This window comes from Sesamum indicum, linkage group LG10 (assembly GCF_000512975.1).
Source record: "Sesamum indicum cultivar Zhongzhi No. 13 linkage group LG10, S_indicum_v1.0, whole genome shotgun sequence".
Lineage (NCBI taxonomy): Eukaryota > Viridiplantae > Streptophyta > Magnoliopsida > Lamiales > Pedaliaceae > Sesamum > Sesamum indicum.
The window spans coordinates 2605757-2631287 of NC_026154.1; the positions used below are offsets into that span (position 1 = coordinate 2605757).

The following is a 25531-nucleotide window of genomic DNA, read 5'->3' on the forward strand; positions in this document are numbered from 1 at the left end:
GTTGTGAATTTTAAGTTCTTAATTTCTTTAAAGTGATATAATAATTTGAGGGACAGTTACATTTTTTTTTTTTTTTGTGTAATTACAGAAATTATTCGGAATAATTAAAAATGGGAGTGGTTTGTGTAACGATGTTAACGTTTCTAAGAGGTATATGTGTAATTTTGCAAAAAAAATAAGAGTAGTCTGTGTACATGTAGTTAACATTCTTAGTGGGCATATGTTTAATTTTTACAAAATAAAGGTGGTTTGCGTAAATAGACATATAGGTCAAGAGGTGTAGATGTTACTATCTCTAACTTTAATATTTATGTGATTTTAGAGTTATTTTAGATTCTAAATTCACTCATCTATAGACATATATGATTCCTGAGTTACACATACATCCACCAAAATATAATATTATTTACATGGTCATCTATAATTTTGAAGAATTCAACAACATTATATAAACTACACATGTTGGGTGATTTCTGTAATTACGTTTCCGGAGTGCAAATGTAATTATTAAAACAAATTATTTTGAGTTAAATTCATTACGGCTATTTTAATTAAAAAATATGATTATAACAAAATACTTGTTTTTGGTCAAAATTCATTGAAATATTTCTTAATTATAATCCCAAATGCAAGAACAGCGACAGCCCAACCCTGCTAAAGAGCACTAGGATTTGCTTAAACCCTAATTTTTGTTGATTAGATCAAAACCCTAAAACCCTAGACTTGCTTTGCTTTCAGCTAGAACTTTTCTCGTCTACGAAAAAGAATTCTTTCGAAAAATTTTGAATAAATTTCTAACTGCAGAAATGTTCAAATTAGTGAGGTTCAAGCAAAAATCGAGCCTCCGGCGCTTTTCGACGGCGATTAACCGCCGTCATATCGAGGACGAAGGCGATTGGTTTTACTCCTCAGAGTGGTGGGGCGGTGACCCCTCTAATAGCCAAACAGTTTTTCGAGAAACTTCCCACAGTGGAAACGGTGTCGTATCTGTTCTTGCTCACCCTTGTTCCAAACCAGTACGTCCGTATGTTAAAAGTGTGAAGTGCAAATTTTTTTGTTTATTGATGTAATGTTTAAATGACTTTGAAATTATCTTCTTAGTTCTCTTGAGGATTGACAGTTCTATAGGATTACAGTAAACGGGAATGAAGAAGAAACTCCTCTGTTTGTTAAAATGAAAAAATAGTTGAAACATTCAGAGAAATGGATTAGTTGAAAATTGAGCTAAGTTCTACTTAGTGGTTAATAGCAATGTGCAGATTATTCTAATTACTGCTTGCAACCATGTTTACGTTCTCTGAGTTTCATTTCAGAATAATCCCTATATGCTACTGAAATTATTCTTAGTGGAACTTGAATGCGTCACATTGTTTTGGCATTAGATAAGTCATTAACTGGGTTTGATATTTTTGCAGGATAGATTTTACTGGGCAAGAACAGAAAAATGGCTTCAACAGAGGTATGCAGAGATATGTCCAGGTCTTAAACATGATGGCAAATTCCGAGTTAGTGGTTATGAATGGAGAACACTTCATTTTAATGACTATACTCGTGAAAGCACCGTTAAAATATTGGCTGCATATAGGGAAGAAGAACCTGGAACTTTGTGCTTTATGCAGCAGGCACATTGTCTGGCTGTACCATGTAATTTCACCAGACATTTTTACTTCTCCTCTTTGGAAATGTTCCTGCCAAAACTAGAGGATTTCATTGTACTATGTCATATTTCCTTGCGGTTCTTATGTTCCAGTCTATCTTCATCTCCAATAATTTTTTAAGCATATTGAAAACTTTTCTAAAAGAGGCTGCTAATATCTGGATGTTTTGGAGTTCTCGTCGAGTTTAGTAATACACTTTCTCTTGTGATCTCGAAATTCATAGGTTTATTTTGTTTTAATTTCTCTTTTTTACTGTTTTGTAAGTTTGTATCCTTTTGATCTTTTCTTTATTGGTAAGTCTGTAACTTTTATTTTGTATAATAGTGTCTTTTACAGTGCTTCATTTTATTTCTAAGTCAGAAATTTGGTAAACCTTGGCTCAAAACTCTTCTTATATTAAAGCTTGTTAACTTCATAGTATGGCACTGGATTTGTTGTTCCTGAATTCTTGATCGTCTCACCTATATGCGTAGAAGCTGGCTTACAGCAACTCTGTTTAACGCAATTGTCTTACATTCCAGAGTGTATCCAGTAGAGACCTGATTGGTCAGCATGCCCGTTTGGTTTTTGGAGGGCACATAGGGACATATGTCTATCTTATTATGAATTTTATTCTTAGATGTATTGTTGTTGTCTTCAATGGGAGAAAGGGAGAACAATGGTGGTAAAGAATGCTAAAGATACTAAAACTTGACTACAGATGATTGTGAGGATAGTTTCGTATTGGGATTTCAAAACAAGATTAAATGCAGACAAGGATTGCACCATCAAAGTTTAAATGAATGAAATTATTCCTTTGTACATACCATTAAGAAAAATACAAATGCTCCCTTCTTCACCTCCCACCCTTCCCTTTTCTTGAGCAAAACTTAGGTCACTCTTTATTGACTTTTGACTGTCTGCAGATGTGAAGAGTATGGTATCTGCTGGATTGGCAACCATCTCATCAAGTAATTATGATCTCGTCAAGAATGCTGTAGATGGGAAGCAAACTATGAATATTTTATGCATAGGTCATGGTGGAGGGAGCATACCCTTGTTTTTGGCTAGTAAAATTCGAGGTTAGAAGATGAACTTCCTTTTATATTGATGATCTAAGAAATATACTAGATCTATGTAGCATATCATTTTTTGGAGGTTTCATATGAGTGGATAATTGTAGTTTGGTACCTAAATTTCAGTCCTCACATTGTTAGTGCCTAATATTTGCATAGATTATGTAATTCACATTAATGATATTTTCTCTTTGGAGCTTTTGTCTGGAAGTACTTCGACATCATGTACTAACATAAGGAGGATTGTACCAATTACTTTTGTGAAGCTGACATCGGGAAATGAATGGGATCTTCTTTGCAAATGAAATACTATGATCCAATGTTTTTTAGCTGCTACTCCTTTAATAGATGAGTTAGTGTTTAACCACAAAATTGAGTACCTACGAGAAGAGGGGCAAAAAAATGACCAACCCCCTCTTCCGTATGCTTCTTATATATTTCTTTGGTGACTTTTTAAAATATATCTCTATTCTCATCAAAATGTCTCTTTGGCCTTAACTACGTGCAGTTTGAATCTGGGTGGATCCGAGGAACAAGAATGTAATGGGAGTTTTACATTATATTGACTAGGGATCTGCAGTTGTGCTGTTTCCTTAACAAGGAAAATAACATCTGCATTCTAATACACATTTTTGTCTCTGGTCCATTTGTGTCTGCGTGATCTTGTTCTTGTTTTTGCCCAAAAGTTTGCTATTTCCTTTTCTTAAGTGACTAAATAGCTTATTTGGGGGTTGTCTTCAGGTGCGGTGGTTCACATAGTCGAAATTGACCCTATTGTAATCTCAGCTTCAATTCAAGCCATGGGGTTTCCTGCTTTCTCAGTTATGACACCATCCAGCAAGCGTGCTTGTCCAAAACTATCTCCTATTGATGAGGTGTTGTGGAAAGGCACTCATGAAAGACTATTCTTATTTAATTCAGATGCAGAGAAGTTCATTTTAGAGAGCACCAATGTCTATGACCTCATATTTATCGATGCCTATGATGGGGAAGACATCTTCCCGCACAAGTTGTGGGAACCCTGTTCTCCATTTGTGCAAGCTCTGGGGAACCGACTTCATCCGGATCATGGAGCAGTTGTGGTGAACCTGCATGCAGATGTTGACTTGGTTGTTGACACACCAAATCCACCTGTTTTCTCCTTTTTGCCGATGGGAAAGCATGTCTCTCAGGTATGCCATGCATATAAAGATGCTCTATTAGAGACTGAGAGTTCATCTAATGGTTTTGCATACACAGTATCTGTACCTTGGGTGTGCAATACATCTCTTGTTGTATGTAGAGGCTTTGACAGGCCTGAAGACAGTTCAGCCTGGAGTATGGTTTTGAACTCTCTAATGTCTAAAGCCCTTCTAGTTGAGAAACTTGTAGATATGCCATTTTCATGTTTGCAGTATATAAAAAGAGGTTTCACCCCTGTGGATTAATATACATGGATTGAATGCTTTTAATGGGATTGAGATACTTTAGGTCCGCACGAAATTTACCTATCTTTTTGCCTCAGGTGCTACATGCCACTGATGGGTTTTCCATAATATAGGAAGAAACATATGTTCTTTCACTATATATAATATTGCTCCAGATCTTTTGGGTCAAATACATTGATTTTTTGAGGTCTCAGGACCTTGAGTCTTCGACAGCTACAATCATCAATATATGAAGATGCTTGGTGAATAACATATCATATGGAAGATTGTGATTATCAAGCGCCCCTTGTCCAACACAGCTGCAGAATGGACAATTCAATTTAATTGAGGAAAAGGCTTTCCAATAATTTCAGGTATCTCTGATGATGGTGAGTTCTGTTAATTATTTTTTGTTGAAGTGAAAAATGGAAGAAGTTTTACCAATCTTGTAGTTCATTGACGTATAGAATGGTAGGACACAGATGGCAAGAACTCTCTTTCAAGAGATTGGGGCACTGATAAACAGCTTCAGGATGCTATTTGATCAATTTCCACAAGACCCATTTGTTAATTGTACCTATATCTATGATGTCTCACTAAACTAAAAGCTAAACACAAACAACATAAAACCAAACAAATACGCATAGAGAGAGAGAAGGGCTTTTCCTTGAAAGCATAAAAGCTTTGAAGAAACAAAAGAAGATATTTCAGACAAAAGAAGAAAACAGACAAGAAAGGTCACATGGCAAATGGGACAAGAACGCTAAAACAGCTTGGTACTTGCCATCCTCTCATTTTCTCCACAAGCCATTACATTCTTGTGTTCTTTTAACAAGTGACCTTAACTTCATCCTTAGTTGATGGCAACAAAATTTCTATAGCAACATTTTCTTGCCAACAAGAGTTCTCATCCCTATCTCATCTTCACTGCCACTGAAAAATATCTTCTAGGATAAAAAATGCTACACAATCTGAAAAACCTACTTTCTCCGACCGATCTTATATTGGTTGATACAATGTTGTGGAATTCAAAATTGACAGCACTCAAGCAACCTAAGTCCATCTTCCTTAAACACATAATGATACAGATGGTTTTCTAGTTTGTGTAGCTTTTTGCAAGAAGAGAAAGCTCCACCTCAAGAATAACCTTTGGTTTTGTATATTTCACTTGGTCTCAATAATCTGCAAGAATTCAGACATCATCAAGATAATGCCATGAGATTGTAAAACGCAACAAAAACAAGATATGTCTATCATACTTGCTACCTACCATCTTTCTTCTTGATTAAACCTCTTGCAAACAGCAAACAAATGACTAAAAACCCCACTCCTGCTGCCCCTCCTAAGATTATAGCCACTGTTTTTCCTGTATTTTGCCCTGACCCTGTAATTAATAATCAAGACAACTTGCACTCTTAAATTCAATTCATGTTTGGATAATCAATAACGAATCCAGAGATACGGCCCGCGAATCTATGCTAGACAATCCATCTTGTTTGGAGTGGTAAATTTTAAAATTCAGATATAAACATGTGAAGATCTTGATAGACTAATTCTAACGGATTCAGTCTCTTCATGACCACTGGATTACACGAGAAAGATGGTGAACGTCGTAATCCAAGGGCCAGTGGAGGACTGGCTCCGCTAAAACCGGACCACTGTATAAACATCTCTGACATCGATGAAAACATATTCCTCATTGAATATTTGCTAACCAAGACAATATTAAATAACGTTAAAGGAGACAGCTCAGAAACCAAACTTAGACAAAAACCCTAAATTTGCTGGAGGAATGCAACTCCATTTATTGTTACAGTGCAATTCACATACAATTAGGCAAAAGGTAATTAAACAAGAAAATGCAAGACACCGTTCACTTTTCAGCAAAGAAAAAGCAATACCTGAAGAAGAAGGAGAAGAATATGAGGAAGAAGATGATCTTTTAGGGACCCCATTTGGATAATAGCTGTAACTAATGAAACACTTGTGAAGATAGATTTGACCAGCAATGGAGCTCCCACACTCAACCTGAGCTCTCTGAACTGCACTTTTCACACACTCCACACAGTCAGAAGCTCCCACATCACCTTCGCACTGCCCCAACACATAAACAGACTGATAGCTTGTTGTGTAGAATCCACTGTTACTACTTATGCCATTTTCTAGTGAAGATAAAGCAGTGTCCCTTCTCTCTTCAAATCCAGCCCCTCCAACATTTGTTCCACTACAACTCTTGTACAGCATTTCCATCCCAGAGATTTGAGCAAAGCCTGCAACCTCATAGAGCATGTAACAGCCAAAAAGCTGGATTCTTGCAGCAATAGGCTTCCCACAGAGCTTGTCTATAAGTATAGGCAGCTTACTAACACAGTTATAGCAATCAACATTCGAGAGGTCACCTCTGCATTGGAAAAGACCAGTTATTGTGGTCTGCCCACTCCCAGAGGTTGTCTTGAAGAACTTCGCCTTCGAGGACTGGGCAATGAGGGTGCCAAACAGGGAAGAAAGGGCTTGTGAATAAACCCCAGTTGGATCTGATAAAGCCTGCTTTGCACAGCCCTTGTACACTAAGCTGGTGTAGTCAGTTGCAGATTTGGATGATGGTGTGAGCTCAAGAATGGTTAAAATGACCAGAAAAAGAGGGAGAAACCAAAAGGGATTTCCGGGCAAACCCATTGGGTGGAATCAAAGCATTCTTGTTTCCTCTGGAGGGTAAAAAGATTGGAGTTTTAGGGCTCTCGGAAGATGGTTTTTCAGTTAACAATGAGGAAAAAAGATTTAAAGGGTTGGCAAGATTTCTTGGTTTCCACCACTTTATTTTTTCACTCAACAAAAAAGGAGTCTTGGTTTTAGCTTTTGCTTACTGTCTACTGATGTTTGTCTATCTCTGGATTTGCACATATGAAGAGAGGTATCTTTTCCCTGTACAAAAATAGAGCTGTACTCTACAATATCCATTATATACATGGTAGAAATGTTGAAATCTCTTTTTCTTTTTTAAATGTAAAAATTGGAGTGCTTCTAAAATAATTTTTAAATATTGAATATTTTAGTATTTGAAGAGAATGAGAACAAAACTATTTAAAATAGAATAATTTTGAGGAAGAAAAGAATCAAATTTTGGTTGCCCCTCCCAGTTCAGAAATTTGACCAAATTGCATTGGAACTTATGCTTTGGAGTTTGAATTTGAATAATAATAATAATAATTTGTTACAGTACAGTAAATCTTTGTCATTTCTTTGACATGAGAATTAAATAAGAGTTCTATAATATCCTACTGACACCACCAAGTCCAAGTCCAAAGGGAGAAGCTGATTTGTTTACTCAGAACAAGAAATTTATTACACTATCAAACTAAGCTGCCCATTAGGACAGTGTTGAGATTTACTCATCTTTAAAGTTGTTATTACTATACCGAAAATTTTAATTCAAATTGAATTTGTACGGATTTAAGCACAATATATTTAATGTAAAAATTGAAGTATGATTCAGAAAAAGTGATCATTTATTCTGTAATTTGTTCAATTCGATCGAATCTGATTTGAATAAAAATTTGTATTATTACAGATACTTAATTTAGAGTGAACGATACTATATCCGTCTGTTACTTCAGACCGTAATGCTTGTTGTTTGATAAAAACAAGAGAAGAAAAAGAAACGTAGGAGCCGAGAGAATTAAAAATTAATAAAATAATTAAGAGTAAAAGAGTAGAAGAAAATACTGTTAAAAAAAATGAAGGCATAATTATATAAAAGTGTAGATATTAGTTGTGTTCGTTTTCAATCTTTTGTAATTTATTTTAGTTATACGTAGATTTTAATTTTTTTTATATATTGATCCCTAAGTTTTGTAATTTTTGTTTAAATTATACATGGATTCTAATTTTATAATATGCCCTCATTATAATAATATAAATTTAATGTATAAATATAATTTTTCGACCCTCTCAAACTTTTATTTCGAATCAGCCCGTCATTAATCTTGGACACTTGATTTTGACTTTTATTTGAAGGATAATAAATAATATAGGTGTGATTTAAGATGAATAATTTTGATGGAAATTGAAAAGTTATGCTAATTTTTATTTTATTTTTCCTTTTGAGTGGAGTTGGAGGTTAAGTATTTACTTTTTTGTTACCCAAACTTTTGAAATATTGATATTATAAAAACAAAAATTAAATAAAAAATTCATTAAAAGATTAAATTCTTGATAACCCATCCATGAGAAATATCTATAGATTCTATATTATATATAAATGAAGAGTATTTTATTGTTATCTTTAATTTAATAATATGTTACTTTCTTTTATCTTTTTAATTGAATAATTATTTTTAACTTTTTCACTCATCATGATTTTTTAATAATTATCTTTTGGTAATTTTTTTTCTTATTCATTTTTATCTTATATATATATATATTAAGTAAACTTTAACTCTATAAATAGTAAATAATATTATTTAAAAAAAAATTTATAAAAATTATGCACATACAAAGAATGTGAACACAAACTAATAATGATAATTTATCTTGGTATAATTACACTCTTATTTCGAGGTTTTGTGTGATAACATGAAAATAAATAAGTCCCCATTAGTCAAAATTCATTAGTATTAACAAAAAAATAAATTGATACTTACCTCAATTTATTTATTACAAATTTATGCATGTCAAATAATTTTTTTTACTAAATTATCCTTATAACGGTAAAAATATACCTCTTAAATGCATTAACGTGTGAATATGTATAAAGATACATTTAATCATAAAAATATTTATTTAACCTACAATAAATAAGTAATAAGCCAATCAGCATTGAATATAGATTTTATCCCTTTTTTTGGTAATATTAATTAAATTCAATGAATTTTCATTAACATAAATATTATTTGTTAAACGAAAATAAATTTTAAAAATATTATATATAATTTTTTAAATCACGAGAAATTTACATATAATTACATCATATTCATGGAGTACATTTATCCCATTTACATATAACTCTTTTTATATATAGATGATCAATTATATGATATAATAATTGCGACGTGCATCGGTTATTAATAGAGCCCATAAATGCAGACCTATCTCCTTTAATTTTTGTAGCAATTATAATGATGAAATTTATTATGATATATATGTGTGTATGAATGCTTGTTGTGACCTTTGAAAAATTGAGGAATTTATATGGGATTTGCTGTACATAAATATCACAAAACAAATTCTTATTTAAATTAAATTTAAATTTAATTAAATTGAATCAATTATATAATAAATACAATATATTTATTATTTAATTAATTGCTTTCCTAAATTATAAACATTTAATTTAATAATTATTGGGCAAGCATATTTAGGATATACTTATACTTTCTATGGCATCTACTACCATCTAATAACTAGATTATAAATTAACCACGGATCGTTTTTGATATTTTGGTGGTCCTATGGCGAGTAAGAAAAAAGAAGCTCCCTAACGAGGCATATATAAAATAGTTGATCCATGATCATAACTTTCTTTATTATAATTTTAACTGATCAATATCTTAACAAACAATATGCAATATATCAAAAAAAAAAAAAAAACATAAGAAATAGCAATATGATAGCGACTAAATAATATTACTAGCTCAACTTACAAACTCTAATGTAAGAAGCAACACTTGGAAGTAAGACGCAACCTTAAGTTAAGTGATATAGCACCATCTAAGTAAAAACTCCAGCACCCAACAAACTAGGACAAGATTAGAGTGGCAAGAGGGTGGAGGCAAGATTAGATTCAAAGTTCTATGACTTAAATTAGCATCATTGATGAGTAAATCTAGATTGAGTTTCATCACTCAATTACTTTGATTAGAAGAATCGGCATATTTTGATGGGTTGAATACTGTGATGAACTGATGATCGAGAAGTTCGATTGAGAATTTGAGATGATGTTATAGAAAAATACTGAATAAAAAGTCATATGATATCAATGTTTATCCCATGATGGAAACCACCGCGGGGATTTCTCGTCTGTTTCCTGATCTTTCAGTCCATGTAAAAAAAAAAATACCATGAGTTTTTTTTTTAAAGTAGCAAGGATTTTTTTTTTCTTATATATGTATAGTACACTACTTTGGGTTGGATGTCCACTTGAGGGTTGGGCCCTAGGTTGCCTATTCTCAGGGCCTGAATTTAACCAAAATATTATCTAATTATATATTTATGTATATTTAAATAAAGTAAAATGTATTAATACATTAGAGTTTTACCGCTTTTCTAGTATAATAATATATTGTTTTGATACCTTTTAATATGCTTTATTGATGAGTCAATTGATGAGATAGATAGATATTGAGTAAATTTTATTATCAGTTGATAAGATGAAATAGTCCAAAAAAAAAAAAAAAAGAGTTTGTAATGAATTATAAGTCTCTGTGATTCTATTATAAATAGAGACCCCACAAATTCAAGTCATACTGTTTAATAACAAACTATCAAACAACTCTAGAATTTAAAGTGTGGATGTTGAAGAAGACACTGATTGACTTCTCTTGGACGGATGAAGAATTATTAGATTGAAGAGTGCTAAGATCCATTCATAGATGATAGATGAGTTTGTAGAGATCAAATTTATTGGTGACAAGACCTGAAGAGAAAATTCGTAAATTAAACAATACAAAATTCGCAAGGTTGGTATTTCACTACCCTCATCAATATAATTAATGTGCACATTTTGTTAATAAATTACTTGATTTGCTATAATAATATCTTTCACCAATTTTGAAATAACGCATTACACATACATTCTTTATATGTATATTTACAAATATATATATATATATATATGTTTATGCATAGATATATAAATACATGGGAATTATACGCTTTTTTGGCTCAAAATATACGCGACAATAGTATACCTTGAATTATGTGACAACTCCGTATCGTGGGGTTTTCGAAATTTCTGTAGAACTCAAACCAAACCCCGAATCAAGAAAAGTAGGAGGAGAGGAGAAGCGCAAGGAAGAAGAAGATGATAAAGGAGGAGAAAATCACGCATGACATAAAAGACAGAGTTTCACAGAAACTGTCAAGATTCTTTACTGCTACACCCTCTTCTCCAACGCCGGATCAAGAATCTGAGGTATCCCTTTTCTTATTTCCGTGGATAAATTCATGAATTTGATGTTTCGAGTTGGTTTCGAGATCTTTTGCGAAAATGGGTTGCAGTGCTATGGATGTTTGTGTTTGGTCAGGCAGTAAAAATTTGATCTTTGTGTTTTGATGCAATGCCATGTGCTGTGAGAATGGTTTTTTGCTTGGTTAGATGTGATAGTCTAGGGTAATTTATAGTGTGCGATGCTGATTGTGTAACTTTGACCTAATTTTGATTTAGTGATGGATTTGATGAAGTCAAACCAGCTGACGTTTGTGGGATTCAGTTTGTTTATGAAAGGAAAACAGAAAGAAAAATAGAAGAAACTGTGAGCTATATTCACATAGCCAACTAGAAAACTCATCCGCTTGGTTGTAATTGAAAAGGCAATGCTTTCCTCCTTTTTCGAGTAATGTCCGACTTCATTTGGTTAAACTGGTCTAAGATAAATGGGGTTCTCGTACTGGACTATTTAGTGATGAAGTGGCTCTATGTCGTCTTGTTAGAAAATAAATATATTTAGTCAAGTCACCACTAAATTTACAACACCTATTAGAAGAATTATTTGGCCCACTGCAATCAATCAGAAGAGGGAAACCAATTCTGTTTGGCAGATCAAGATGAGTAGCTAACTAGTATGACAGTATGACAATTCTGTCCTTTATAATAATATGATAGCTTATTTTGAAGACAGCAACTCCGGCCCTTGTTTGTTTTGGTATTGATGCTGATTATAAGATATGTTCATGATGTTTGTTTGTTGTTCTCAATGTGGTTTTAGTGGAGAACTCTATTTTACTAGGCGTCAGATTTTAATGCGTATGGTATCTACATTACTCATGTGTAATTTTTTTCTTTATTTTAATTTTAAACTTTAAAGAGAAAGAAGAAATTGTTATTTGCTAGTGGAAAAGCACACTTGTGATTTTCTCCTGGTAAACTTTGGTTTCTTTTATGTATTACTTCTTGGTTTTGGATGTATGCAAGGATTTTGAAATGTCATGCACTGATGGTGAAGTTGAACTCTTTATTTGCAAAAGGTGATATTTTTGTTGCAGAAGTAAGAAAAAGTGTGTTTTCTTTCTTCTTCTCATATCAAGGCATATCTTAGTTAGACAAAAAGTATCCTCCTTTTGGCCCCTGCTTGTCTGCCTAGCTGTTTATGTTGAAGGACTTTATTTTTTTCTTACCATATTTACATTTCTTATATGTTAGAGTATGAATTCAGAAATTTGAATTACTCGATTGTAATCTCTCTATTGATTTTTGCATGGAGAAATTAGTGTGAAATGGATATAGTGAAGTCTTCTGTCTACCCAGGCTGCATTTAGAATAACATATGCACACACACACAGAGAGAGAGAGAGAGAGAGAGAAGGTTAGCAAAGTATAATTGGATTACCTCATGAATTTACTGTTATGCCATGAAGGCTTATCTTATATTGATATCCAGTCCATGATCAATAATGCAAAGACTATAGGTATGCACACACACACAGAGAGAGAGAGAGAGAGAGAGAAGGTTAGCAAAGTATAATTGGATTACCTCATGAATTTACTGTTATGCCATGAAGGCTTATCTTATATTGATATCCAGTCCATGATCAATAATGCAAAGACTATAGGGCTTCATTTCTGAAATCACATGGATTTTGATATCTATAGTCTATTATGTAGACTGTCCTTATAACACCAGACTTCTATATGTGTAGGCCAGGCCATTTGCAGAACATGCAAAGTCTCTGTCTTCTATGGTGTCCCGACTCCCCTCAGCTAGTTTAGATTGGTTGAGACAAAGTGCAAACTACAATGGTGTCAAACCTATTGGATCACTTTCGTTGAAATGGAGAAGTAAAAGTTTCTTGCGGAAAGATAAACCCTTGTATGGATTTACAGAATCTGGTCATGAGCATGATGACCGAGCTATGATTAAGTCTCATGAAGAAAATGGAGAGCCTGACACTACAGAGAGCCCAAGTCAGAATTACAAATCATCCAATAGCCATCAGGAAAGTCAAGAACCTGGCTCTGGGAGAAGCACTAGTAGCATTGGCAATATAGCATCTATTCCACATAGTTTTAGCCAGTCCATGCCTTGCCTCCGCGATGAATCTCTTTTCATTTCTCCAGAGTTATATCAGTTTCTGAAGCCATCCCTTCCTAATATTGTGAAAGGTTGCCAATGGGTATTGTTGTACAGGTAAGAGTGATTAAAATGTTGGCTCGAATTTTTAATTCTGTGGTTCCATAATTAGATATTGATGTATGTTCCTAATCTAATTGAAAAAAGAGCAGTTCAATAAGACATGGTATATCATTACGCACGCTCATCCGGCAGAGCGCTGATCTTCCTGGTCCTTGTCTTTTGGTAAGCTATCGCTATGACATTACAACTTTAGCAGGTGACAAGATGACTATTGTCAAGACTAAGTCCTCTTTTGCATGCAGATTACTGGTGATATGCAAGGTGCTGTATTTGGTGGTTTGCTTGATTGTCCCCTTAAGCCTACTGCAGTATGGAAATATCAAGTATGTCAATCCTTCTCCTAGCTTGAAATGATTTTGAAAATTACAAGTAATTATGACATCCTTTGCCATTTATACTTGGTACTTTGGACTAGTTTCAGTTTGTTAACGACTTAGTGACCTATTTGACAGGGAACAAATCAAACTTTTGTTTTCACAACCATATGTGGTGAACCAAGACTATTCAAAGCAACTGGTAAGAACTATACAGATAAGCATACCTGCAGATCATTTTCCTGTTTTTCGCTTGAAGGGGTATTAGATCTGAATTTGTGCTTATGTTCATGAAACTGAGAGGTGAGGATGAGGACCCCATTCCACAACCAAGTAATTTCCATCGATATGCCTCTTGAGCATATGCAGACTATTTGGATTTTTCTTTGAACAAAAACTTGGAACTAATACCTAAAGAGATCTTGGATTGCGTTCATGGGAGTCAGTAGATTCTCATTGATAATAAACCCTATCTGAGATCTACTCTTTAAGCATAAATTATCTATTAAACGGGCCAGACCTGATTCTTGTTCAGCATGTTTCCTGCTAAAATGCTAGACATCTTTGCGGAGGAATCTCATTGAACATAAAAAGTGAATAGTTGGTTAACAGATCTTGGTTGCAATTCTCAAGATCATTAGCTTCCCCTTATAAATCCCATTTCAGGAGTAACTTAAGCATCAAGTTCTCTTGAACATACATGTATCTTTGGCTACACGTTTATATTAAGGCTGCTCTGAAGAAGGTTAGACTAGGTTTCTGTTTCAAACTATTTCCAGGTTAAGTTAGCTTTTGTTGTTTATAAGCTAAAAAAGGCTACTAGAAACACTTTTTGGTTTGAGTGGTTTTTTGTCTAGGGATGACGATAACTTTGCATGGTGTGGCATACCTTAGACTGAAACCACTTACATATTGTTGGTGATAATGCCAGGTCATTGTGCTCCTGCCAGAGAAAATGTACATTGATTGTCAATTTTAGCCTTTCAGCATATTTGCTGAAGGGCAAAATTGCACTTTCGTCCCATACAAGAAAGGGGTTGCAGATGTAATCCCGAGCTTTATGGGCTAAACATATTTAATCCCATAAAGCTCGAGACTACAGTGCAAACCCCCGTATTGTATGGGCCTGAAAGTGCAATCTTGTCTTGCTGACGCTTCAAATTTGTCTGTTAGCTCAGTTCCTCATAACAATTTCTCCAAGGATGTTTGATTTTCAGTTCTCCAAACTTCCAATTTGCAAAAAAAAGAAAAAAAACTCAAACAACTGATAGAAATAGGAGTGATATACGATGATCCCTAGGGAATGAGGATGCCTAAGATGAAAATTTGGCAAGAAGAGCAAAATTGTCAATTCATGAAATTCACTCTGGCACGAGGAAAGTTGTTATGGTGTTAACACCACCCCTGACATATGGTGGTCACTGCAAGCATCTTATTTGCACTTACAACCGCTTCGGACGAAAATTGGGAAATGGAGAGCTAGCCTGTTTGCTAATCCCAAATTGAGTGGAACCAATTAATGATTTTTGTGACTTAAAGAATCGAAAGTGTTTATAAAATTCTAAAGAAAGGATATCTTAATTTGCTAAGCTGAACCATTTGACCCTTGTGACCTTGTGCTACTAATGAATCTTCTATAAGTGGTTTGATTTTACTGCTCAACTGTGTGACACCGGTTACACGTATTCAGATGCTAAAAGAAGGATGTCCTTGTTTTCCCTTTGTGTCTGTCATCATTTTTGTGTTGGGTTGTTGAAGACTTGATGAGGGAATAATAATTTCACTGTCACATTAGACTAGGAAGTTAAAATTGGAAGTAGTATTGGAGATTTTAGATATGAGCTAACAGGCTAATATTTTCCATATTACTTGAATAGGTGCCAACAGATACTTCTATATGTGCTTGAACAACTTGCTTGCTTTCGGAGGAGGTGCAAACTTTGCTTTATGTTTGAATGAAGACCTGTAAGTTCTTTTCAAGACACTGCAAAATTACCTGGATTATATTAATGTTATCCATGGAGTAAACAGATTTTCTGACCTTGTTTGCTTCTCTATCAAGATTATCTGGGACCAGTGGACCGTCTGAAACATTTGGCAACTCGTGTTTGGCTCATGTTCAAGAGTTTGAATTAAAGAATGTAGAGGTACTGATTATTTGCCTAATAACCTGATTTTAGTACTTTATGCATCTCGTGAGATAAATATGATCATACTCTTATTTGCCTAATAACTTGGAAGTTTCACGGGGGACTTGCCCTATTTCAGAAAACCAAGTAGTATTATGACTTCTGTTGCCTCCATTTGTTAACAGTACTGTTCCTAGTGAAGTTTTAGATCGTGTTTTCTCACGTAATCGTCACTATAAATCACCTGAAGATTTCAATCCTGCATAATAGAACTGTTCCTTTGGGCACATCTCATGGCACCAGAAAATGGAAGAGTCCCGTATAATGAATAGATTAGTTGATCTACTCTTTCAAACTGTGCCCTTCATTGTTTCTTCTAGTTCTTCGTTGAATGTTCTCTAACATGGTTTTTGCTCCTTTTCTCCTAATTGCAGCTTTGGGGTTTCGCACACGCTTCCCAGTACCATACCTGAAGCAAGACTTCATCTTTAGGATTTAATTTGCCATATGCTGATAATATTGATTGGTCCAATTCTTTCATTTTTCATTGTTAGTGTGAAGTTTGAAGGTAGTGCCCTCTTTTCTTTATAGAGGGGAATCCATCGTGTGTGTGTAGCGATATCGCTTCAATTGAATTGTAAAACTTAACCTTGGTATTTAGTGTGTAAAATACAGGAAATTTGTCGTCAAATTTAACTTAAGATGCGAGAAAAGAATGGTCAAAATATTAAACTGTCTTAAAATATGTTGTAAATTTAAGTCTGGATTATGTTGCATAATTCTTGCGAATTGATGTATATGTGAAAAGATAAGATACAGGATGAACAAACACTAATTGTAGAGCGACAAACTGAAGAGATCTTATGAACACATGTAGAATGATTTTTGTTTGAAAAAATTAATGCTAGTATCAAGCAGACTTTCTATCACAATACATTGGGATCGGGTTTGTGTGTGTGTGTGTGTGTGTGTGAGAGAGAGAGAGAGAGAGAGAGAGAGAGAGAGAGAGAGAGACATAACTGGATTTTTCTGAAGCAAGAATTTGGCATACACCAGGAATTTGAACAAGAGTTCAGAAGAACTGCCAAAAGATGATTGTTGGACGATAATCAAAAGATCTATTGACTGGCAACTTTTTTAATTCCAATATGGTGCCTGAAAGCACCATATTTTTCATGTCATGCAGCAATAATCGATTAGTAACATTCACAACAAACACGCTTGTAAATATGTTATGCCAATGCACCACCGTTTCACATATACGAAAAACAGAAAAGCTCAGATAAATAACAAGAACACTGTGGTCCGCGAAATACTCATAATCAACAAGACGGAAGATTAAATACTTAAAATAACCATATGTGGTATTTTCTATGGATTCTCCCATAAACACAATATCTATGTGAAATCAAGAACAGGTTAGGAGGAGTTGCCTTAGGCCGCGGGCTTCCCGTTTGAAGTACTAGGAGTTGGAGTTTCCGCGGTAGAACTTGACCCTTTGCTTATCATTTCATCAAAAGTAGCTGGATCGAGATACGACTGGTACGGAGGCAACCTACATCATAAAACAAAACAACTTAGCAGATGAATCAATTTCAACAACAAAGATTGTTTTGGGATGTGTTAAGAGTCCTTCGATACCTGCTAGCTGTAATATTTTGTCCATCTATATTCATTTTCACATCAAAAATGTTACCTGCAAGAGTGGCAAATTTCATCAGTTCTGCTGTAAGATTACGATATTTGTTACGGGCTGAAATTTCCAACCACCAAATTCTTTTTGGCTTATTACCAAAGCAGCAGACCAGTTGAGATGATAAAGAAGAGGGCAGATGGAGTTTCATGAGAATAAAAAATCAAATGCTTGAATAGCGATGGACCCATATTATGGTATTGATAGGGACTACGGATGGGATGATACACCATTTAGCAAAAGACCATGTATGGTCTGAAATCCCAATTACGATATGGAGCAGGTTGGCCTTCCTCATCAGACTCTGCATTCATGTTTCCCTTTAACACTGACCCTATCAATCTGCTTATTGTGTCTGCTCATTGGAACTGATTTTATAGCTATACCCGTTATATTCCAATTTAAGCAAACCTAGCGAAGATTTCCAGGGAAACATCAATTAGAAGAAGTAAAGAATACCAAGAATATGATAATCAATGGACGTGGCAGATCAGTGGTAAAAGGCCATATTTTTTGTCTCTTCAGGTGCGAAAGAAACTTATCGGTTAAGTTTGAGGCTCAAAGAGCAGATGATTTCCACACAACATGCAGGAAAATTTATTAAGACAGAAGAAAACCACGGAAACCAAAGAAACCTTTTAATCTTTTTTTCTTTTCTTGTGTGTGTGTGCGCACATTGAGGGGTCGAAGATGGAGTTGATTTTGTTCAAAACATATTGCCCTGTTCCAATATGTATTGAGGATTCACCCTTTGGCTTCCTATATTATTTAATGTTATATCTTAGGACAAAACTACATGCACAATCAAGTCCTTGTTCCAGTATAACTTGCAAAGATGTTTACCTCCAAAGATAGTCTTGTCCGAGAAATACTTTGACATCAAATATTGCTTAAACTCAGCCTCGTACCTCTTGAATTTCTCAATATGTTCTTTGCTATCCATAATGCTGCAGAAGAACCATGAAGATAATTTAAAGCATGTCAACTCCACAAATGAATCAAGAGAATTAAGAAACATGAAGAACATAAATTAATAAGACCATCTACTTGGTTAAATATGACATAGGAGAAATCAAGTACCAGTAAGTAAATGGCATACAGTTAGATACAACTTTACAGCCTGGAACGAGCTATGTAAAACACAACACACTTCAGTTTCTAGACACCTTCAATAGGAGATTTTCAAAGAGAGTAACTTCTGAATGCAAAAGTATTATCTGAAAGCTGCAACCGCCATAGGTCATACTCTCACCATGATTCGAGAAAATGCATAGCAAAGTGGTGCTGACTTATAATCTTATTTTCAAGATTTAGGAGCTTTTTACTTTTTGAAGCGATCTAATCTCTTTCAGACTTAAAAACTAAAAGACAAGCAGATTTTCTTCAAAATACCCACAGCAAGATTTGAGATTTTAACGTAAAAATTTAGAGTGTCTATTGCCTTCTCATTTCAAGCCAATTGGAAAAACAAGACCAAGGTATGAGATCCAAGCTAGAAGAGAATTCAAGACCAATTGACACCCAATATTCAATTAAACTCAATGAGGATGTTTAAGAAACCAATACAAAGTGAGATATAACTGGAATAGGAGATTCGGATCCATGGAAAGTAATCCCCAAAGAGGGGTGAAAATGATATTTTTACAGAAATGGAACCAACTGCTGGATATAAAGTATTAAATCAATAACATAAACCGTGTTCAGCTAATAAAAACAAAGATTTGCCCTGGTTTATATAAAAAGGCAGAAGAGAAGTTGATTAATCAATACCAGCGGCTGGTAGGAAGAGGAAAAAACTCTAATGTATACCCTAGAATTGCCTAGAAAGGATGAACACAAGAAGGTCTAGAAAGGGAAATTTTCAAAATCCATCAAGAAACACTTGTCCTTCACAAGCGGAGAGCACGTGCTCCATTGTTTGCGTAAAAGTATGGATATACCTTCATTTGGTGTGTAAGTCATGGTGTTCGATGATGGCACATTGGGAATACAATAAAATGGGAAAATGAAAGTTATTGTGGCTTTTACCCCCAAGACTATCGACTATTACACCAAACCTCCAGTAGATTACAGTTATTTCTGCAGTCAAATTTTGCGAAAACTGATCGAAGTGGTAAGGCAGCTGTCATTACAGAGGGGAACAAGAATTCTTTTTGTTAGTAAGAAATATAGTATTATGAAGTAAGAATAACCAAAGTAATGACTGTGCACAACTATTAATGACAATGTAGAAATATTAACCAAACAATCCTTTAGCAAAAATATTTGGTCCCAGCTACATGAATGTGGCTATGCGAATCAAAGAAGTGCTCTGTACATGGACATTCAAAAGTTAAACATCCATTGGGCCAACAAAGGGATATCAAATTCACTAGATCAATAGCCAAAGTTTCCTTTCAACTTGGGTGAAGCAACAGCACAAGAGCAACATCCACTCCTTAACTTCAGAAAGACAAAGATTTACTAAAGGAAAGGCTTATAAGTAATACCAATTAAGAAAATTCAGCGACAAGAAAAAAGCTGAAAGTACCTTCAGTGTATAGGTTCAGATTACGATTGTGCATAGGTAGAAATGAACCACAACATAAATGCATCTAGTCTTCATATTTAGAAAGTCTCAGAACTCAGTCAAGCATTCAACTGCTTAAAACTAGAGATGTATCAAATGATTTCTTAAGCAGTTCCATCCAAAAATGGAAAAGTGCAATTTTGCATCAAACAGCTTCAGTGGGGTATGAAGGAAAGGGGCCGTGATTTATATCATTAGCTTACATGTGAAGTATAGTTATTATAAGCAAATCTTTTGGTGAATCAATAAACCAAATCCCAGTTGAGTTAACAGATTTGACTATCCTCAACCCAATTCGGATAATTAAACAAAACTATTACTTTGCCTATGATAAGCAATTAAGAAGAATCACGAAAGGTAGTCCTAAGTTCACCCTGGAAAAATAAATAGTTGAACAGGCTCTCTGACACTATATTGTTTCTGATAAGTTCCCGCATAGTATATTTTTCTGGAAGCACTTCACTAAGTCTTGAAAATAGAGCTGCTTTTACTGGCCTTAGACTGGAGTACTAACAATTCTGAATCATCAATCCCTTAGAAATTATCATTTGCATCAACGTCATAACTCTTATCTTTAGTTAGCATGCATCTTCTTGGATCCACTCCAGATTACAATTCCTGAGTATGGTTCGCTATTATGCCTTGCATAAACTGCCAACTAATTCTAATAATAGGACAACCAAAATAAGGAAACTTATATCCTAAAAGTGCCGGTGATGGAGGAGCTGGATAATGCCCTATTACAGAATACCAAACCATAGAAGCTATAATGTGGTTGGCTCATAAAAGCATGATTTAATAGCTGTGGTACAGTATTCTTATCCAAAAATATTTCCTTCGCTGGGAAACTAGACACATTTGATTTCTGCAAAAAGCATCAGAAGATGAACATATCATCAACCTCAAAAAATACCACAACTTAAGCCATAAAATTTCAATCTGTATAGACAATCAAGCAAAAATATTCATCACATTCGGCTGTTAATAGGGGCAGTGTGTTTGTAGTCTCCTGTGGTGTATTTAATGCAACACGAAGTAAAGCATAAATGCTTATTTGGTGAAGCAGTTATAATAGTGCAGTAAGAGGCAGGAAATGAGATCCCACTGTGCACACTCCCAAATTTCAAGGCAACTTCTAGGGTAGGTGTTCCATGAGGTATTTCAATTGCTATTTAACATTAAACAAAAAAAAAAACTAGTGAAGGTTTTATAATCTCCGGAGAGTGCAAAAACATATCTGATAAGTATCAAAAGATTTAACTATCAAATCTAACTATGAATTTCTAAACTCGTTACACAGTCAAACTTGATCTTATAATCACGAAAATGCAATTTGTTAACTGGAATGGAACTCTTTACTTCAGAGAATATATATATATATATGGGGCAAAGATAATTCACATACTTCAACATTTTTACAATGATGAGTATACAAGAGATAATTGAACCAAGCACATGTTTGGGAAATGATGATGGGCATGTATGACTCATGATATGCATCCGGATAGGTAGATAAATAGAAAGACAGATAGATGGATGGACACATGAAAGGACGAATCTTGCTCAAGAGTATTATATTGGTCGCACTATCTTCTAATTCTCTGGCAAACAGAAAAAATTTGATCCTCACCCAGTTCATGAAAAACCAAATCGTATTGGGTTCCTTATAGATCTATAACAGATCATACTTAGAATTAGTATGCCATGCTCAACGCAGGGTTCACATCCACAATCCATGCCACATCTTATGTAAAAACAAAGAGGTCAGAAAAAAGAGAATTCCGGTTTCTTTTGCTTTACTGTTAGATAACATGTGAGCTAACACTTTTCTTACCGCATGCATAATAAATGCTAACACCAATAATTATACACTAAATAACAATTTAGCAAGTTGGTAAGCGATACTTAAAAGGCGATCTATTGAAATTTACCTAAATCAGTAAATACTTTAAACGTGGCGTGTTGCACAAACAAACAGTTATTTGGAGTTAAAACATGCCAAAAATGCTGCACCAGATCCATGCACTATGCTCATATATGTATAGCAGTAGCTAATAAATGCAAGATTCAACAAGAGTTTCACTAAAAACAGGTGAGGCCCTGTTTTCTCTGTTAATCATATGCAAGATCATCTATTCAGTTCGTTAAACTATTTACTTATGTTACGTTCCTTGTTATTCAAAGCCACTATGTCGAATACTAACCTTTCACAAAGACAAGAAAGAACAGATGTATTCATTTCAACCTTAAAGTTTCCTTCAACAATTGAAACTTTCAACAAGACGATAATTCAATTCACTAAAACATGTAGGTTGGCGGGAACGTAAGCAGTTCAAAAATCCTTTAAACGAAGGCTTCTTTGAATAAATCATTTCACAGTTGATCTCCACATCTCCTTGTAAAACTAAGATATATCTCTGAAGAAGTAAAAGGAAGTCCAAACAAATCCCACAAAGTAAAAACACCTGAAACCAACAATTTTCATTTTCACATGGAATTAATGAAGTACAAAATGCAGGACATGCAGACAAAATTTCTAACCCAAAATCACCTCGCATATATCTCATTGAACAAAAATTGGCAGAATCATAAAAAGATGTGCTCCAGAAGAAAAAGATTGAATTTTTATAGAAAGAAGAAGCAAGAACTCACTAAATTGATTCTTCCACGGGTTCTCTTTTCACCTCCTTAGAATCTTCCATGGGTTCTGTTTTCACCTCCTTAGAATCCATGATTTCACTTGAGACATCCTTTAAAAACCCAAAAACAGTCAAAAAGAAGGCAAAACTCACCAGAGTTCTGATCACATAAACCACAAAGAATCCAAGAAAAAGATGGGTACTTTGTTAGAATCTTGTCTCTCTCTCCCTCTCCCTCTCCCTATCTCTCTTCGTGTGTGTATGTGTGAGTGTGAATTAAAAGCCGAAAAAAAGTGAACCTGTGGTTGTTCATGTTTGACTAAAGGAGAGTGATTGGTTGAGGACTGGGAGTTGGCAACGGAGTTTGATGATGAAGCTGCGGCCGCCATTGAAGAAAACTCTCCGAGTGTAGGAGGATTTCCGGACACCCTTCTTATGACTTCATCGACTAATAATGCCTCCCTAATTACAGAAGAAACCATTGCAATAAATGCATTCAGACAGATAATTTTTTTCCCCAATAAAGAATTAAGGAAAACATAATCAAACAGAGTGACAATAATTAATCAGTAATAAAGCAAGTAATTGTCACGTTTTTCTTTCAATAGAACTCAGACAGAGAGAGAGAGAGAGCAGTTATGGTGTGTGAATGTTGGTACCTGGCGCCAAGTACATAAAATCCAAACCCCACGCGCCTTTTGGGGGAATAACAATGAAGTCCAAGCAATGCACAGTTTTAAGAGTGCTTGGAAGCCATTTCAGTTTCTTATAACTTTGGTTAAAATTCCAATTGCATCCCACGAGATTAAGTCTAATTATAAAAATTTTCATCCTTTTTTACAAAATTATAAATATATCTTTTAAAATTATAATTATAATTATAAATACGCATCTTATTCATTGACAAAACTTTGCACAAGCACTTTCTGATCTAAAATTGATTGGGTGTTAATGTAATATTATCCTATAACTTTTGTTGTTTGCTTTTTCTTTTCATGGCTTGATTTTTTGTTTAAAATTTTCGTAACAAGAATGAGAAAGCAAGAGTACACAGAGATTGCATACGTGCCCGTACTTGTACCCGTACCCATATGATAAAAAAAAACAGAATTTAAATTTAAGTCCCATCGAACATTTTACTAAGGATTCATAACCTCAATGTTCAACCCTTAATCACTGGCCCAAGATGATGGTAGTGTGACTTGATATACTACAAGATAAAAAGTTGCTTCCAAGTTTAGCCATACTTTGATATGAAAATGATAAGTCGAACATCGCCAGTGCACCGGTTGGAGGGACTCAACGTCCTTAAGTTTATTAGTTGGTTACACAAAAATGTATACACGGTTTATTAAGGATAGGCACAGAGTTAGTTTTTGGTGGTGGCTTTTTAAACACTTGTAGCTTTTTTTTTTTGTTCAATATAAGATTAATTACTCAATATATAAGATTCGTGAAATCTCAAATGGCTTTCTTCACTGTTCCTATTTGCTGCATATTTCTTCAGAAAAGAATATAAATTGTGTTAGTCAGAAATGAAGAAGATTCCCAGTAAAGGAAATGAAGTTGCTCGTAAAATTATCACAAGTCATCATACGGCTCTGATTAACGTAATTAGTAAGATGTCCATCCCACCATGGGTTCCACCATCGTAGAGTAAAGGGGTTTATGCAAACCTCTTAGATTGGCCCAAGGTCTCATTGTGGGAGTTCATCGGTACAATACCTCATATCCACAATGGCATCATACACTTCTGGATCAATGCCCGATTATAGCTCATTGACAACTTACAAGTTCTTGCTGCCATATCCAGAGAGAAAAAAGCATTGGAGATCTGGAAGCACTTCAAAGAAAGCAGATCCTACAGTTGTCAATAATTTACTTCTCTTACATGTTAATGGAATAATCTTACACAAAAATAACCACTCCTTTCATTTCATATTCTAAACATACAATTTTTTTTCTGGTTGGTTCATTGCAAAATGAAAATGCCACGTAAAGTCTGTCGTATTCTAGCTCCCCACCCCAAATTTCGGGATTTTACCGATTAATCCAAGAACCTCATAGAATTACACACATCTCATCTTTGTTCAGCTCACTACATGCGCCATGGCAATTGCAGCATCAAGAATGGCCATTAAGTTTACCTAATATTGCTTCAAGACTCCAATGCACCACCATCTTCAGGCAGCCCAAATATTCTAAGGTTTCTGTCCATCGATCCAACAGCTATGTACTTTGCATCGGGACCAAATTTGATACAAGTTGCTTTACCTACATCAGCAGAAGTCACATTATATTGTATAGCTTGAGCCAGTAGGCCCACAGGCAACAAGAAGAAAACTAATAAAGGCAGTATCAAGGACATTTGTGGTGAAAAAATACACGTCTCCGCAGAGAAACTCCATGCCTAAAAGTATCTTCTTGCAGGCTTATGAACATATTCATGCAGTTGAGTGGAGGATGGGGAAGTCTACCTGTTCCAGACAAGTCGGGGAATGTTTTGATGCAATTCCATTCAGATTTGACATTGGCAACTTGATAAACTCTGTAATGTACCATGAATATAAGAATAAGAATCATAACAAATTAATGATTAATGATGACCGTCACCACTTCAAGAATTCATATCAATTACAAAGTAGATGAGCTGGTAGCAGTTGGGGGTTTACCCCTCTGCAGGCGTGTGGGGGGGGGGGGGGGGCCCGTAGAACAAAGTGA

General features: G+C 34.7%; 5 protein-coding genes across 11 annotated transcripts in view; 2 read left to right on the top strand and 3 right to left on the bottom strand.

Moving 5' to 3' along the window:
• Positions 636-5063, top strand: LOC105171729. 3 transcript variants are annotated; one of them, XM_020697547.1, is made up of 5 exons: positions 636-1016; positions 1416-1644; positions 2564-2719; positions 3455-3885; positions 4335-5063. In XM_020697547.1, the coding sequence occupies exons 1-5, from the start codon at positions 807-809 to the stop codon at positions 4371-4373; spliced, it is 1065 nt and encodes a 354-aa protein (XP_020553206.1). In that variant the 5' UTR covers positions 636-806; the 3' UTR covers positions 4374-5063. The 3 variants fall into 3 exon arrangements, with proteins under 3 accessions (XP_020553206.1, XP_011091234.1, XP_020553207.1); XM_011092932.2 differs by lacking the exon at positions 4335-5063 and having other exon boundaries at positions 3455-4314; XM_020697548.1 differs by lacking the exon at positions 4335-5063 and having other exon boundaries at positions 925-1016; positions 1416-1459; positions 3455-4317.
• LOC105171731 (cysteine-rich repeat secretory protein 3) lies at positions 4884-7036 on the bottom strand. Of its 2 annotated transcripts, XM_011092933.2 has the most exons (3): positions 6021-7036; positions 5390-5503; positions 4884-5301 (listed from the first exon to the last, which is right to left on the bottom strand). In XM_011092933.2, the coding sequence occupies exons 1-3, from the start codon at positions 6793-6795 to the stop codon at positions 5294-5296; spliced, it is 897 nt and encodes a 298-aa protein (XP_011091235.1). In that variant the 5' UTR covers positions 6796-7036; the 3' UTR covers positions 4884-5293. The 2 variants fall into 2 exon arrangements, with proteins under 2 accessions (XP_011091235.1, XP_020553208.1); XM_020697549.1 differs by lacking the exon at positions 5390-5503.
• LOC105171732 (oxidation resistance protein 1) lies at positions 10993-16629 on the top strand. 2 transcript variants are annotated; one of them, XM_011092934.2, is made up of 8 exons: positions 10993-11248; positions 12973-13460; positions 13556-13628; positions 13709-13789; positions 13919-13982; positions 15658-15745; positions 15843-15927; positions 16344-16629. In XM_011092934.2, the coding sequence occupies exons 1-8, from the start codon at positions 11138-11140 to the stop codon at positions 16380-16382; spliced, it is 1029 nt and encodes a 342-aa protein (XP_011091236.1). In that variant the 5' UTR covers positions 10993-11137; the 3' UTR covers positions 16383-16629. The 2 variants fall into 2 exon arrangements, with proteins under 2 accessions (XP_011091236.1, XP_020553056.1); XM_020697397.1 differs by having other exon boundaries at positions 11127-11248; positions 12978-13460.
• LOC105171733 lies at positions 17113-23611 on the bottom strand. Of its 3 annotated transcripts, none has more exons than XM_011092935.2 (6): positions 23470-23611; positions 23110-23272; positions 22824-22921; positions 18446-18549; positions 17551-17605; positions 17113-17464 (listed from the first exon to the last, which is right to left on the bottom strand). In XM_011092935.2, exons 2-6 carry the CDS (start codon positions 23197-23199, stop codon positions 17344-17346), a joined length of 468 nt encoding a protein of 155 aa, XP_011091237.1. In that variant the 5' UTR covers positions 23200-23272; positions 23470-23611; the 3' UTR covers positions 17113-17343. The 3 variants fall into 3 exon arrangements, with proteins under 3 accessions (XP_011091237.1, XP_020553059.1, XP_020553058.1); XM_020697400.1 differs by lacking the exon at positions 23470-23611 and adding an exon at positions 23403-23462; XM_020697399.1 differs by lacking the exon at positions 23470-23611 and having other exon boundaries at positions 23110-23389.
• Positions 24637-25531, bottom strand: part of LOC105171734 (pre-mRNA-processing factor 19) — an 8090-nt gene continuing 7195 nt past the window's right edge. The window contains exons 17-18 of the mRNA XM_011092937.2: positions 25288-25358; positions 24637-25084 (exon numbers count right to left, since the gene is read on the bottom strand). Coding sequence (XP_011091239.1) covers positions 24969-25084; positions 25288-25358 — 187 coding nt within the window. The 3' untranslated portion in view covers positions 24637-24968. The remainder of the gene's footprint in view (positions 25085-25287; positions 25359-25531) is intronic.